Raw genomic sequence first — 16,396 nt, forward strand, 5'->3', positions numbered from 1 at the left:
AATCAAACAGACAAATGATTGTGAAAAACCAAACCTCAAAAAACCACTTTAATTCCGGCCTAACAGCGCCAGGTGCAATGTCTGGGGACAGACTCTGGGTACAATGCTGTGTGGCGACCACTCACTCACACACGGCTCCAAGAAGGCCCCCAAGGGGGGACTTACCTTCAGGGGGCTGAGCCAAGGGGGAAAGGGGTGGCCCCAGAACGGGGGAAGGGGCAGGCATGGGGGGAAAAGGTGCTACTTCTTGGCAAAGGAGATCTTCATGGCGTTGTTCTGCGTGATCTTAAAGCCCTGCAGGGCATCACGAGCTGCCCCTGCCTGTACCTCATTGTCAAACTCCACGAAGGCGATGTCATGCCGCCCAGGGACCAGGCGGACCTCCTTGAAGCCAGGGAATCTATAAGAGAATGACAGACCTCAGGGACTCGGCATTTCTCCCTAACATAATGACATCAAGTGGACACAGGCCAGAAATGATGCCAAGTAGCCTCCAATGCACAGGACAGGGCCCCATTACTCAGAATTATCCAACCCAAAATGCAGATAGTACTAAGTTGAAAAACTCTGGCCGGGCGCGGTGGCTCAAGCCTGTAATCCCAGCACTTTGGGAGGCCGAGACGGGCGGATCACGAGGTCAGGAGATCGAGACCATCCTGGCGAACACGGTGAAACCCCGTCTCTGCTAAAAAAATTACAAAAAACTAGCCGGGCGAGGTGGCGGGTGCCTGTAGTCCCAGCTACTCGGGAGGCTGAGGCAGGAGAATGGCGTGAACCCGGGAGGCGGAGCTTGCAGTGAGCCGAGATCTGGCCACTGCACTCCAGCCTGGGTGACAGAGCAAGACTCCGTCTCAAAAAAAAAAAAAAAAAAAAAAAAAAAAAGGAAAAACTCTAATGTAAACATAGCATTTCATGAAAAATTTAAACACAAACACCCATGCAACTACAACCTAAATCAAGAAACAGTACACCGCAGTCCCCTAGGTCCTTCCTAAATCATAACCCACCCGCCATACCAATAATAACTGATATCCTCACTTTTTCCATTTTTATTCTTGTATTTTTAGGAGAGAAAGGGTTTCACCATGTTGCCCACGTTGGTCTCGAACTCCTGACCTCAAGTAATCCAACTGCCTCAGCCTCCAAAGATACTGGGATTACAGGCATGAGCCACCGCGCCCGGCCTTACCCTCACTTTTCTGATCTGCTGTTTCTAATTTCCCTCTTCTCATTCCATACTTCTTTCTCCATTAAGCAAACATCCTCATGTTTACTGGGGATCCTTTTTTCCATTGGCATTCTCACAAAATATACAGCTTTGTGGACATGCTGCACATGTGGTACTGTTCTTCTATATTTTTCAGGTTCTCACAATCTCCTCTTGGCACTATTATAAAGTTGCGCTCTCCGTTCTTCCAAGTGCCATGCAGTGCAGCATGGTGAGACGCTGCATGTAGCCCATCCCTTCTCCCAGACAGCCTTCCACTCCCCACCACAAACACTGTGACGAATGCTCCACTCACAGCCTCTGAAACAGAACCACCAGACGCACTCACCCACACGCACAACTTCACTCAACACCGGTGAACAGCCCCTCTACACATTGGCTGCACTGGACTCCACTGTGACGCCAGGCACAACAATTCACAAATCCCCATCTCCCACACTTGCTGTTTTTGAGCACGCTGACTTCTGCCAGTCTTTTTTTTTTTTTGAGACGGAGTCTCGCTCTGTCGCCCAGGTTGGAGTGCTGTGGCCGGATCTCAGCTCACTGCAAGCTCCGCCTCCCGGGTTCACGCCATTCTCCTGCCTCAGCCTCCCGAGTAGCTGGGACTACAGGCGCCCGCCACGGCGCCCGGCTAGTTTTTTGTATTTTTTTAGTAGAGACGGGGTTTCACCATGTTAGCCAGGATGGTCTCGATCTCCTGACCTTGTGATCCACCCGTCTTGGCCTCCCAAAGTGCTGGGATTACAGGCTTGAGCCACCGCGCCCGGCCTCTTTCTGCCAGTCTTAACTAGTGTTCAAGGACATCTCAATGTAGTTTTACGTGTACCTTACCTTGCATGCCCCCATTTTCAGGGCTGGGAAAATGAGGCCCAGAGCTGGACTCCCTCAGCCCTCAATTAAGGCTGAAAAAAGCCGGCAAGCCCTGGCCATGGAGACCTTTCCAGCCTCATCCCCACGTCCCCCACAGGCCATGGGCCCAGCCACAGCCTCCTCCTTTCACATCTTTGGTCGCTGTCCCTCCTGCAAAGCCTCACTTGGCTCAGAGCTCTGCTGGCAGAGTTCTGAGGCCTGTTTCCATGGAGATGCCTCCTGGCCATCACCCTCCAGGGACCACCCAGCCACAGGCCCCACTTACTGATTGAAAAGCATGGACAGCATGAGCTCGTTGGTCTCCTCTGGCAGGTTGGTGAGGAACAAGATGTGATTCGGTGGATTCTCGGAAAGCTGCAAGGGTGTAGGGGAGTCGGTGAGCACAGGAGCCCTGAATCCAGTGGGAGACCCCTAGTGCTGCCCCTTCCTCCATCCCTCACACTGCTTGAATTCATTCTGGTACGTTCTCCCAACATACCACATATTGTTGCCTGTCTGCCTCCCACCTCTTTGGCCCTACAGACTGTGGGCCACAGGACAGCAGAGGTTTCTGCATGTCCCTCCTGCAGCCCTACAGTGCAGAACGGGGCCTGGCACATAAGCAGGCGCTCAATAGCTCGTGGAACCAATCTAGGTGCTGGCACCACTCCAGCCTACCCTAACCTTCCGGACCGTCCAACCAGATGCCAATTCCTCTCTGCCCAGGGCCCACCCCCACTGCTACTTCCTCATTCAGTACCACCTCCTCAGGGGGCCTGCCCAGACCACCCAACCTACAACAGCCCCCAGATTGGTCCCTCTCTAGTTGTGTATTCTGACTATTTACATGAGACCTGGTGGGGTGGGACTAGATACTCACAGGCTGGGCAGGCGGCATCTGTCCCGGCATAAGCTGCTGCGGGGGCATGGCCCCTGGTGGGATCTGGCCAGGTGCAAGGCCTGGCGGTGGGATCATGCCAGGGGGCGGCATGTAGGGCGGCTGGCCCGGCATGTGGTGCATAATGCGGGGCGCCTGAGTCATCGGTGGCATGCCCTGTGGAGAGAGGGAGGACACAGTGTGGTTACAGCAGCCCCAGGAGGCACAGAAGAGGCCATATCAGAGCAAACCCAGCAGGTGAGAGATATAAGGAAAAACAACCAGAAAGAGGTGAAAAAGGCACCAGAGAGGGCTGGACAGAACAAAACAAACCCAGGGTCTAGTGGGACATTAAATCAGAAAGAGTTCAATGCTATTTGGGAGCTAAATGCTGGCAGAGTTCTGAGGTCTGTTTCCATGGAGATGCCTCCTGGCCATCACCCTCCAGGGACCACCCAGCCACAGGATGGGAGGAGGGAGGCTGAGGTAGGAGGATCTCGCTTGAGCACAGGTGGTCAAGACTGTGTGCAGTGAGCCCTGATTGTGCCACAGCACTCCAGCCTGGGAGGCAGAGCAAGACCCTGTCTCTTAAGAAACAAAATCAAAATAGGGGAGAGATGGAAAGGGACAGTCAGGGCAGGTGCAGAAAGAAATGTATGGTAGGCCGGGCGCGGTGGCTCACTCCTATAATCCTAACACTTTGGGAGGCCGAGGCAGGCAGATCACCTAAGGTCAGGAGTTTGAGACCAGCCTGGGCAACATGATGAAACCCCATCCCTACTAAAAATACAAATATTAGCCAGGTGTGGTGGTGGGCACCTGTAATCCCAGCTACTAGAGCGGCTGAGGCAGGAGAATCACTTGAACCTGGCAGGAGGAGGTTGGAGTGAGCCAAGAGTACACCACTGCAGTCCAGCCTGGGCAACAAAGTCTCTGTCTCAAAGAAACAAAAACAAAAACAAAAACAAAGGAGGGCAGAAATGGAAAGGGACACTCAGGGCAGGTGCAGAACGAAACGCATGGCAGCAAGGGGAAGAGGGAAGACAACAGATGGCAGGCAGCACACTCCGGCTGGAAACACAATCTGAAGTCAAAAGTAGACAGAAAACTAGGTGCAGTGAAGAGGAGAGAAGTTAATAACAGGAGTCTACAGTAATCCAGACACCATCACCAACTTGGAGAAAGTGTGAGTGGCATCGAATAGAGCATGACCCAGAGCCACGAGACTCATGAAAGCCAGAGAGACACGGAGGCTCAGAGACCTAAGGAGTGGGCCTGATTCGTCCATCTTTTTTTTGTACCCAGTGCTTTTTGTATCCTGTTTGGAAAACAGGATGTTTCCACTTTTCATGCCCTCATCAAGGTCATGAAGACATTTTCCTGTTTTCTTCTAGAAACTTTATTGTGTGAGGGCCGGGTGCAGTGGCTCATGCCTGTAATCCCAACACTTCAGGAGGCTAAGGAGGGCGGATCACTTGAGGTCAGGAGTTCGAGACCAGCCTGGCCAACATGGTGAAACTCCGTCTCTACTAAAAATACAAAACTTAGTTGGGTGTGGTGGCACGCGCCTGTAGTTCCAGCTACTCGGGAGGCAGGGGCAGGAGAATCGCTTGAACCCAGGAGGCGGAGGTTGCAGAGAGCTGAGATTGCACCACTGCACTCCAGCCTGGACTACAGAGAGAGACTGTCTCAAAAAAAAAAAAAAAAGAAAAAAAGAAAAAAGAGAAAAAAGAAGCTATATTTTGTGAGTTGTCACATTTGGATCTGCAATTCACTTCAAGTTATATTTTGCATATAGTATGAAATAGGGCTAATTTTTTCTCCTTGCAGATATCCAACTGCCCCGCATCATGAAGTAGGGGAAAAAATTCCTTTCCTTAGTCAAGTGCAGTGGTACCTCCATCACACATCAAGTAATTGTACAAGTGTGGCTGTGCCTAGACTCTTCACATCCTTTCCCCTTGGTCTGTCTTCCTACCCTTCTGCCAACTGTATATCATCCTGGTTGGTTGCTGCAGATTTTTTTTTTTTTTTGTGCACATAGACATGGTGGCATATGCCTGTGATCCAGCTACTTGGGAGGCCAAGGCAGAAGATCACTTGAACTCAAGAGGCAGAGGTTGCAGTGAGCCAAGATAGCACCACTGCATTCCAACCTGGGGAGACAGATTGACTGAGACTCTCTCTCAAAAAAAGAAAAGAAAAAGAAAAAAAAGAGACAAGCTTTCACTCTTTTACTCAGGCTGGAGTGCAGTGGCAAAACCATTGTTCACTGCAGCCTCGACCTCCGGTCCTCAAGTGATCCTCCCACCTCAGCCTCCTGAGCCACTGGGACTACAGGAATGAGTCACCACACCCGGTTCTCTATTTTATTTTTTGTAGAGATGAGGTCTTGCTATTTTATGGAGGCTGGTCTTGAACTCCTGACCTAAAGAAATCCTCCTGCCGGGCGTGGTGGCTCACGCCTATAATCCCAGCACTTTGGGAGGCCGAGGAGGGCAGATCACGAGGTCAGGAGATCGAGACCATCCTGGCTAACAGTGAAACAGGAGATTGAGACAGTGAAACCCCGTCTCTACTAAAAATACAAAAAAATTAGCCGTGCGTGGTGGCGGGCACCTGTAGTCCCAGTTGCTGGGGAGGCTGAGGCAGGAGAAGGGCGTGAACCCGGGAGGTGGAGCTTGCAGTGAGCCAAGATTACACCACTGCACTCCAGCCTGGGCAACAGAGCAAGACTGTCTCAAAAAAAAAAAAAAAGAAAAAGAAATCCTCCTATTTTGGCCTCCCAAAGTGGTGGGATTACAGCCATGAGCCACTGGGTCTGGCCTGGTTGCTGGAGCTTCCCCTGGTCATGCAGGTCCGGGTGCTTTATTATCCTCGCCTGGCTTAGCCTTGTCTTTCCACACATTTACAAAGAGCCAATCAGTGTCCAGTGTTTACCAAAATACCTGTTGGGATTTTGACTGTAATCACGTTGAATATTCATTAATTTGGATGGAACTGACCTCTTGACAAGACTGAGTCCTTCTATCCATTGCTGAGTCTCTGATTTCTCCCAGCTACGTTCTGTGATTTCAGTGTAGTCATTCTGCAAACCTTTTGTTGGATTTACCCCTCAGTGCTACTTCTCAATGTGAAGTCTACTTGTCTGTTACTGGCATATAAAAATAAAACTGGGGGTCGGCCATGGTGACTCATGCATGTAATCCTGGCACTTTGGGAGGCTGAGACAGTGAGTTTGAGATTAGCCTGGATGATATAGCTAAGCCCCGTCTCTACAAAAAATGCAAAAGTGAGCTGGGTGGGGTGGCATACACCAGCAGCTCCAGCTGCTAGGGAGGCTGAGGCGGAGGTTGCAGTGAGCTGTGATGGCACCACTGCACTCCAACCTGGGTGACAGTGAGACCATGTCTCAAAAATAATATTAATAAATAATAAAACTAATTTTTTCCATATTGCCCTTATATCCAGCAACTTTTCTAAATGAAGTTCACTTATTAATCCTAACAGTTGCTTAGTAGACACTTGGACTTTCTACATGCACAATGAGTTACAAGACACAGGCGACAAAATCAAGGCCATGGAGAGAGCGAAACCAAGTCACAGCCATGAAGAAAGACCTTGAGAAACATTCACAAGGAGGGAACAAGCGTTTCAAGAGGATATAGCATCATCTAGGTGCTCAACACCCCAAAAGAGAGACACACATCTCTATAAGGAAACAGAAAGGAGGGGTCTGAAGCTCCAAGTGGAGAACTCTCCCCACCCTGTCCCAAAGCCAGTCCATGTGGCTGAGGAAGGCCTGGCAGTGGGAGGGCTGGTCTCCAGGGCCTGGCTTACCGGGACAGGCCCCTGGACAGCCCCCACCACAGGGGCAGCTCCCCCGCCTTGCACAGCCTTCTTGGTGGCTGGGGTCTCCTGGCTCTTGGGCTTCCTCTTCTCCCGCTTGCGGTCCCGCTCCACGAAGGTGCCTTTCATCTTGGCAATGATATCTGAGTCAGTCTTGGCGTACTGGATACGCTACCAAAACAGAGAGCAGAACGGGTTAAGAGTGTGGATTCAGAGCCCAATTGCCAAGATTCAAAACTGGACCTTTATCAGGGGCCAGGTGTTGTGGCTCATGCCTGTAATCCCAGGCCTTTGGGAGACTAAAGGGAGCAGGTCACTTGAGGTCAGGAGGTGGAGACCAGTTTGGCCATTGCAGCGAAACCCCATTTCTTTGTCTGTCTCTCTCTCTTTTTCTTTGTTTCTTTTTTTGAGACATTGTCTTGCTCAGTCACCCAGGCTAAAGTGCAGTGATGAGATCTCAGTTCACTGCAACCTCCACCTCCCAGGTTCAAACAATTCTGCCTCAGTCTCACTACTAGCTGGGATTACAGGTGTCCACCACCACGCCCAGCTAATTTTTGTATTGTTAGTAGAGACAGGGTTTCACCATCTTGGCCAGGCTGGTCTCGAACTCCGGACCTCGTGATCCATCCACCTCAGCCTCCCAAAGTGCTGGGATTACAGGCACCAGCCACGGCGCCTGGCCGGGAAACCCCATTTCTACCAAAAATACAAAAATTAGCTGGGCATGGTGGCATGCACCTGTAGTCCCAGCTACTCAAGAGGCTGAGGCAGGAGGCAGGAGGCAGGAGAATCGCTTGAACCCGGGAGGCGAAGGTTGCAGTGAGCTGAGATCACGCCTGTGCACTCCAACCCAGGCGACAGGGCAAGTCACTGTCTCAAAAAACAAAACAAAACAAAAACAAAAAACAAAAAAATCAGATCTCATCAGGAGCTTACTGAGAAACACAGAAATATAAATATCTTGGCTTTAACCTCCTTGTCTGAAAAACGGGGATTATGATACCTCCCACTTCAAAGGACTGTTATGAGGACTAAATGAGTTAAAGTGCTTGGAACAGTACCTGACACACAGTAAGTAAGTGTTCAGTAGAAAGGCTGTTGGTATTTTCAAGGGAAGCTGGAACAGCAATAAACGTCAGGCCAAAGGCCCGAGGAGACAATGCTAGGAGAGCAGTGCAGTGCACGGAGATTTCCTATCACACAAGAATACACCTCAGTCTTCCAGGTTCAATCTCATTCACTTAGCTGTTTAAGAAGAACCTGCCAGATGCCAGGCACAATTCGAGGCTCTGGGAATAAAGCAATGAACAAAATAGACAAAAACCCCTCTTTCATGGTGCTTATTCAGTAGGGGAAGGTATGTTAAACATTCTTAGTGTGGCACAGTAGCTCACGCCTGTAATCCTAGCACTTTGGGAGGTTGAGGCCGGCAGATGACTGGAGCTCAGGAATTCGAGACCAACCTGGGCAACATGGCGAGACCCTATCTCTACTAAAAATACAAAAATCAGCGTTTCCAGGGGAGATAGCATCGTCTAGCTCATCAAAAATAAATAAATAAATAAATAAATAAATAAATTTAAAATTTTTTTTTAAGATTTTTTATTTTTTTTTTTATTTTTATTTTTTTTTTTGAGACGGAGTCTTGCTCTGTCGCCCAGGCTGGAGTGCAGTGGCTGGATCTCAGCTCACTGCAAGCTCCGCCTCCCAGGTTCACGCCATTCTCCTGCCTCAGCCTCCCAAGTAGCTGGGACTACAGGCGCCCGCCACCTCGCCCGGCTAGTTTTTTTGTGTTTTTAGTAGAGACGGGGTTTCACCGTGTTAGCCAGGATGGTCTCGATCTCCTGACCTCGTGATCCGCCCGTCTCGGCCTCCCAAAGTGCTGGGATTACAGGCTTGAGCCACCGCGCCCGGCCTAAGATTTTTTAAAATTTATTTTTTTTTATTTTTATTTTATTTATTTATTTTTTTTGAGACGGAGTCTCGCTGTTGCCCAGGCTGGAGTGCAGTGGCGCAATCTCGGCTCACTGCAAGCTCCGCCTCCCGGGTTCACGCCATTCTCCTGCCTCAGCCTCCCGAGAGGCTGGGACTACAGGCGCCCGCCACTGCGCCCGGCTAATTTTTTTCTATTTTTAGTAGAGACGGGGGGTTTCACCATGGTCTCGATCTCCTGACCTTGTGATCCGCCCGCCTCGGCCTCCCAAAGTGCTGGGATTACAGGCGTGAGCCACCGCGCCCGGCTTATTTTTATTTTTTGAGATATAGTCCTGCTCTATCACCCAGGCTAGAGTGCAGTGGTGCGCTTTGGCTCACTGCAACCTCCGCCTCCCGAGTTCAAGCAATTCTCCTGCCTCAGCCTCCCAAGTAGCTGGGATTACAGGTGCCAGCCATCATGCCTGGCTGATTTTTGTATTTTTGTAGAGACAGGGTTTCGCCACATTGGCCAGGCTGGTCTCGAACTCCTGACCTCAGGTGATCCACTCGCCTCAGCCTCCCAAAGTGCTGGGATTATAGGCATGAGCCACCATGTCCAGCCAAATATACATATATATACGTATTCTGAGACAGTCTCACTCTGTCAGCCAGGCTGGAGAGCAGTGGCAGGATCTCGGCTCACTGCAACCTCTGCCTCCCAGGTTCAAGCAATTCTCCTTCCTCAGCCTCCCGAGTAGCTGGGACTACAGGCGCATGCTGCCACACCCAGCTAATTTTTGTATTTTAGTAGACGGGGTTTCACAGTGTTGCCCAGGCTAGTCGCAAACTCCTGAGCTCAGGTAAACTGCCTGCCTCGGCCTCCGAAAGTGCTGGGATTACAGGCATGAGCCACCGCACTCCGCCAAAAAAAAGATTTTTAAAGGAGGCAAGGTGCAGTGGGAGCCTGGTCCAGTCTCACCTTGGCGAATGAACCCTAATATCCCCTCCTCTAATCCAGGCCCGCTCAGTCTCCTATAACATTTCACACACCCACACAGCCTCCGTACCCACAATGCTCACCATGGGCTTGTCATAGAAGGGGAAACCCTGCATGGAGCGCAGGGCGTTGGTGGCGCTGCTGACCTCCTTGAAGATGACAAAGGCCTGGCCCCTCATCTTTAGGCTCCGTGATACCAGGATATCCAGGATCTGGCCAAACTGGGAGAAGATGGCATACAGGGACTTTTTTAGCTCTGCAGTGGGGAAAGAAAAGACCTCTGAGCTCCCCTTGTTAGAAGAAGCGCAGCCCAGATAGAAGACCATCAGCCAATTGACAGGGTACCCAGAATGCCCCAGGTCCATAATCTCTCAAGACCTAACAATCACAGAAGCGGCCAGGAACCACTCAAGTAGCCAAGTACACTCTTCTGTAAGATGTGCTTACAGAGAGCTGCTATATAACAAACATGTGCACATACATGCAAAGTGCTCAGGACAGCATCCGGTACATAGTAAAGACTCAGTAAATATGAGTGATTCTTTTCATTGCCACCAGCACCCTGACACAGGCCTGCATGACGTGGCCCTGGCAGATTTCCCCCAACTCACTCCTGCCCACATTCCACTGTGCTCCTGAGTCCCCAACCACACTGGCCCCTAGGTCTGACACACCAATTCTGCCCCAGGGCCTTTGCACTGGCTGCTCCCTTTACCTGGAACATCCCTCCCCTGAGGTTTACATGGCGGCCACCTTCTAGTCACCCAAGTCTCAGAGGAAACGTTGCCACCTCTGACCACCATGTCTAAATGTCTTCCCATGTCATTCTTATTCTACTTCCTTTTCTTTCATGACTATTTCCCACCTCCTGTCATGGTACGTTAACTTGTCTATCTTGCCTGAGGAGCAAGAAGCCTGTCCCATTTGTTTACTGCAATATCTCCATGCCTAGCACAGACTCCACCACACATTTTTATTTTTTTTTTTATTTGGCAACAAAGTCTCACTTTGTCACCCATGCTGGAGTGCAGTGGTATGATCATGATTCACTGTAGCCTCAACCTCCCGGACTCAAGCGATCCTCCCAGCTCAGCCTCCTGAGTAGCTGGGACCACAGGTATATGCCACCATGCCCAGCTAACTTCTGGATTTTGTGCAGAGACAGGGTCTTGCTATGTTGCCCAGGCTGGTCTTGAACTCCTGAGCTTAAGGAATTAGCCCACCTTGGCCTCCCAAAGTGCTGGGATTACAGGAGTGTGCCACCACACTTGGCTACAAACATTTGACTACAGATACCATCAAGTGCTTTTTTTAGACAGGGTCTCCTTCTGTTGCTCAGGCTGGAGTTCAGTGGCATGATAATAGCTTACTGCAGCCTTGACCTCCCAGGCTCAAGCAATGTTCTCACCTCAGCCTCTCAAGGAGCTGGGACTATAGGCACGCAACACGACGCATGGTTAATTTTTTATTTTTTTGTAGATACAATCTCCTATGTTGCCCAGGTTGGTCTTGAACTCCTGGGCTCCAGTGATCCTCCTGCCTTGGCTTCCCAAAGTGCTGGGATTACAGGCATGAGTCATCGCACCCCCATCAAATGCTTTATAGAGGTAACTTCCTCACAGCAACCCCACGAAGTGGCAACTATGACTGTCCCAGTTTTACTCAAATGGAAACAGGTTCTCAGAGGATTCCTCACTGGACCAGGGCAACAATCTGGAGGGCACAAGGGCATGGCAGAGCCCAGTCCACGAATTCCATCTGAATCCGGTACCACCACATCTCACCAGCAAAGGGCATCACTTGACAGCAAGTGGGGTTCAAGCTCAACAAGGATGGATTCCCTCTCACCACTCAGGTCTGCAAAGGGTACCAATGTCTTATGCAAAGTTGATGGCTGAGATGGCCAAGCATGGTGGCTCACACTTTAATCCCAGCACTTTGGGAGGCCGAGGTGGGCAGATCCTTTGCGCTCAAGAGTTCAAGACCAGCCTGGGCAATATGGTGAAACCCTGTCTCTACAAAAGATACAAAAATTAGCCAGGCATGGTGACGCATGCCTTATGGTCACAGCTACTTGGGAGGCTGAAGTGGGAGGATCACTCTAGCCTGGGAGGCAGAGATTGAAGTGAGCCATGATCCCACCACTGGACTCCAACCTTCGTAAAAACTGGCCAGGCATGGTGGCTCATGCCTGTAATTCCAGCACTTTGGGAGGCTGGGGCAGATCACTTGAGGTCAGGAGTTCAAGACTAGCCTGGCCAAGACGGAAACTCCATCTCGACTAAAACGACCAAAAAAAAAAAAAAAAAAAAAAAAAAAAAAAAAAAAAAAAAAAGAAAGAAAGAAAGAAAAAATTAGCTAGTCGTGGTGGAGTGCGCCTGTAATCCCAGCTACTTGGGAGGCTGAGGCAGGAGAATAGCTTGAACCAGGGAGGCAAAAGTTGCATTGAGCAGAGATTATGCCGCTGCACTCCAGCCTGGGCAACAGATCGAACGTCCATCTCAAAAAAAATACGTTGAGCTGAAGCAGAAGCCACTTGGTAAAATAGATACTAGGCTAGGAAAGAAGCAAGAAAATGTGTGTAGGCTGGGTGGGGGCAGGGACAGCAGTCAAACTTGTTTTTAACCAATTAGTCAAAAATTCTCCTGGGGGTAACATCTCTGGTTTTCTTCTCTATACTCCATCCCCATGAATCTCATTCAGACTTCACTCATTCCACTGGACTCTGGGCCTCTCTCTACTCTCCAGCCTCCTCTTGCCCATTCGCATTTACCCTCCACAGCTGGGAGGATGGTCCTTCAGGGAGGCAACCAGGACACGGAAGCAAGCTGGCTCCCCAACACCCTCAGGGCAAAGTCTGACACCTCATAGCCATAGCCACGAGCCACCAGTGCACAGCTCGCTGGAAGCTTCTCCATGATTTACAGGACTCTAGGCCTCAGGCCCACAAAACTACTTATAATATCCAGAATGTGCCAGGCTTTTACCCCTAAACATCTACACAAGCTGGCCCAAGTTAATAACACTCTTCTCCCTCAATGTAACATAAGTACTGCTTCCTCTACCTAGCAGGCTCTCCAAAATGTCTCCTTTGCCAGGAAGCTGAATGGATCCCTCTGTCTTTCTAAGGTCCCAATCCCAGCCCTCAACACTCTGCCTAAGCTTCCTGCACGATGGCCCTGACTACTCTGGGCTGTCACTGCCCTAAAGAACCAGGGTTCCGGCCGGGGGCGGTGGCTCACGCCTATAATCCCAGCACTTTGGGAGGCTGAGGCAGGTGGATCACAAGGTCAGGAGTTCGAGACCAGCGTAGCCAAGATGGTGAAACCCTGTCTCTGCTAAAAATACAAACATTAGCCGGGCGTGGTGGCAGGTGCCTGGAATCCAAGCTACTCAGGAGGCTGAGGCAGAGAACTGCTTGAATCTGGCAGGCAGAGGTTGCAGTGAGCTGAGATTGTGCCACTGCATTCCAGCCTGGACAACAGAGCGACACTCCATCTCATCTTAAAAAAAAAAAAAAAAAAAAGAACCAGCGTTCTGTCACCAGTGTGTCCCCAGCACTGCCCAATAATGGTTGGGCACCACACCCTAAAAGCATATGCAAAATTTACATTCCTGGTTTTGTTTTCCTTTTTTTTTTGAAAGTCTATCACCCAAGCTGGAGTACAGTGGTGCAGTCTCAGCTCACTGCAACCTCTACTTCCCAGGGTTCAAGTGATTCTCCTGCCTCAGCCTCCCGAGTAGCTGGGACTATAGGTGTGCGCCGCCACACCCAACTGATTTTTGCATTTTTAGTAGACACGGGGTTTCACCATCTTGGCCAGGCTGGTCTTGAACTCCTGACCTCAAATAATCTGCCCACCTCACCCTCCCAAAGTGCTGGGATTACAGGCGTGAGCCAGTGCCCCGGCTGCTGGTTTTGCTTTCTTCAAGAGCAACTTCACTGGTAATCTCAAACTGAATCCCAGTAAGCTCCTTCGGTTCTCCTGATAATTTTCTTGAAGTGATAAGAGCTAACATTTATCCAGCCCTTACTAGCTGCCAGTTACCATAAAAAAGAAATACCGCAAAGTTTAGCTAATTTAATCTTGCCCAACATCCATGCAAAAAAGGTATTATGATTCTGCTCAGTTTTTAGATGTAGAAAATGAGATTCAATAAAGGTGATAATTTACTTGAGAACATGAGAGGGTCTTTCCGATTTCAATAACTGAGTTCTTTTTTTTTTTTTTCCTTTTTTCAGATAGGTTCTTGCTCTGCCCAGGCTGCAGTGCAGTGGTGCAATCACAGCTCACTGCAGCCTCAACCTCTCTAGCTCAAGCGATCCTCCCACCTCAGCCTCCTGAGTAGCTGGGACCACAGACATACCCCACCCACGCCCAGCCTTTTTTTTTTTTTTGTAGAGACAAGGTCTCACTTTGTTGCCCAGGCTGATCTTGAACTCCTGTGTTTAAGTGATCCTCCTGCCTCTGCCACCCAGAGTGTTAGGCTTACAGGTCTGGGCCACCATGCCCGGCCAAAAATTGGGTTCTTAAGCAAAATTCTATACCGGTGGCTTCAACCACTTTACCTGCTATGTGACCCTGGGCAAGTCACATCACCCTGTTTCTTTTTCCTTTCTTTTTTGAGACGGAGTTTCACTCTTGTTGCCCAGGCTGTAGTGCAATGGTGTGATCTCGGCTCACTGCAACCTCTGTCTCCCGGGTTCAAGCGATTCTCCTGCCTTAGCCTCCAGAGTAGCTGGGATTACAGGCATGCGCCACCACCACGCCTGGCTAACTTGTTTTTTTTTTTTGGAGACGGAGTCTTGCTCTGTCGCCTAGGCTGGAGTGCAGTGGCCGGATCTCAGCTCACTGCAAGCTCCGCCTCCCGAGTTTACGCCATTCTCCTGCCTCAGCCTCCCGAGTAGCTGGGACTACAGGCGCCCGCCACCTCACCCGGCTAGTTTTTTGTATTTTTTAGTAGAGACGGGATTTCACCGGGTTAGCCAGGATGGTCTCGATCTCCTGACCTTGTGATCCGCCCGTCTCGGCCTCCCAAAGTGCTGGGATTACAGGCTTGAGCCACCGCGCCCGGCCTAACTTTGTATTTTCAGTAGAGACAGGGTTTCTCCATGTTGGTCAGACTGGTCTCGAACTCCCGACCTCAGGTGATCCGCCCGCCTCGGCCTCCTAAAGTGCTGGGATTACAGGGGTGAGCCACCGCGCCCTGCCTCAATTTGTTAGTTGAGGAATGGGAATAACAATAGCCTTCTTCCTACAAGCTTGTTGTGAGAATTAAATGTCATCAACATTTATATAAAAGCACACAGATCAGCCCATGATACAGAGCGTTAGCCACCATTATGGTACATTTTCATTGTGAGCTGATCACTGAAAAAGCCGGTGACCAAGAAAGCCCCAGTCCTTGCCCTCACAGAGCTCAAAGGCCACTGGGAGGAGAGAGAGCCCCACGACAGCTCAGAGGAATCAGGACGTGATGGGAGATGGTCTCAGCGTATGGGAGGTCTGCGGCAGCCACGTGAAGGGACAAGGGAAGGCTTCCTGGAGGAAGGGTCCTGTGACCTCAAACCTTGTAAGATGAGCAACAGTGACCAGGTTAAAGGGCAGAGTGTAAGATGAACTAATGGAGTGTTGAAGACAGGAAGTAGTTTGTGTAAAGGCCAAGGGGTTAACTCGAAGTTTGGCTGGAGGAACACTTAAGAAAGAGAAGCGGATGCAAGGGGTGGAAGAGGGACCAGCCCGTGCGGGACAGTCTGGAGTCCGGACTATCCCGAGAACTCACCATCCTTCTTGATCTTCTCATTGAGGTTGTTGATATAAATAGTGTGGTTAGGGCGGGTCTCGGGAACTGCCATGGAGTGAAGTGTTGAGGTAAGGCTTAAAGGAGGAAAAACGTGACTTTAGCCCTGGGTTTCGCCAAATCCTTTGTCCCACCGTTGGCTGCTCAAGGATCTTCCTCCCAAAAGGAAGTCAGGTAAGGCTGGAGTACGGGGAAGGACCGAGAGAAAGCGCGGGCAACAAAGCGTGCGTAGGACCCGCTTCTACAGCCCGCGTGCAGAGGGAACTCTCGAGAGATTTACTACGACTTCCAGGATGCTCTACGCGACCCCGTGGGCGGAGCGCCCTAAATGGCGATTCCCATTGGCCCACGCATCCGAAGGGCCGACCCGGAGAAAAACCCGGATGTGGGAGCCAGTATAGAAAAAAGGGGACAGGTCTTGGGCAGCCTGGCCTCAAGCAGCAAGTTTCCTCAGACGGGCCCAGGAAGGCCCGGACGCCAAGCGTACCGCTCGCCCGCCGCCGATGGTCGTTTGCACCCAAGGTTACCTTCCGACAGGACCGCAGTTCTCTCAAGCTCCGCCTGCTATTTTCCTGAGACCAAACCACGAAGCTTTCTCTCTTGGCACCGCCACTGCCTTTCTGCCAGGCAATCTCCGCGCGGAAACGCAGTAGCTTGACCAATCAGAGCAAGTCTCGTTTCTGGCCTCAGCTGTTGCCAATCAAAATGATATTTGAGTTCCCGCCTAGGTAGAAAAACCCCGCCCGACTCTGAAAGCCCACCTCCTTCCGTGACTCCCGGGTCTACGGACCAATCAGTGAAGGTCACTAGTATTTTTGCCAATCGGGGCGCGTCTGGCGCTATGGTGTCTTCCGGAGGCAATCCTTTTTGAAGTCCC

General features: G+C 50.6%; 1 protein-coding gene across 5 annotated transcripts; it reads right to left on the reverse strand.

Moving 5' to 3' along the window:
- Window positions 1–18: 18 nt before the first annotated feature.
- SNRPA (small nuclear ribonucleoprotein polypeptide A) lies at window positions 19–16,283 on the reverse strand. 5 transcript variants are annotated; one of them, XM_007996864.3, is made up of 7 exons: window positions 16,047–16,283; window positions 15,502–15,596; window positions 9,801–9,973; window positions 6,795–6,974; window positions 2,958–3,131; window positions 2,364–2,452; window positions 19–400 (listed from the first exon to the last, which is right to left on the reverse strand). In XM_007996864.3, the coding sequence occupies exons 2-7, from the start codon at window positions 15,572–15,574 to the stop codon at window positions 241–243; spliced, it is 849 nt and encodes a 282-aa protein (XP_007995055.1). In that variant the 5' UTR covers window positions 15,575–15,596; window positions 16,047–16,283; the 3' UTR covers window positions 19–240. The 5 variants fall into 5 exon arrangements, with proteins under 5 accessions (XP_007995055.1, XP_072872534.1, XP_007995056.1 ...); XM_073016433.1 differs by having other exon boundaries at window positions 9,801–9,938; window positions 16,047–16,223; XM_007996865.3 differs by having other exon boundaries at window positions 16,007–16,222.
- Window positions 16,284–16,396: the final 113 nt, after the last annotated feature.

Source organism: Chlorocebus sabaeus, chromosome 6 (genome assembly GCF_047675955.1).
Source record: "Chlorocebus sabaeus isolate Y175 chromosome 6, mChlSab1.0.hap1, whole genome shotgun sequence".
In the NCBI taxonomy this organism is placed as follows: domain Eukaryota; kingdom Metazoa; phylum Chordata; class Mammalia; order Primates; family Cercopithecidae; genus Chlorocebus; species Chlorocebus sabaeus.

Bases quoted from the DNA above. Each gene is read 5' to 3' on its own strand.
- SNRPA (XM_007996864.3), bottom strand. From the start codon at position 15,574: ATGGCAGTTCCCGAGACCCGCCCTAACCACACTATTTATATCAACAAC. The intron at 6,975-9,800 runs GTGAGCATTGTG...CTGTTTTGGTAG, and splicing joins CCTTCTATGACAAGCCCATG to CGTATCCAGTACGCCAAGAC. The intron at 2,453-2,957 runs GTGAGTATCTAG...ACACCCTTGCAG, and splicing joins AGATGCCGCCTGCCCAGCCT to CTTTCCGAGAATCCACCGAA.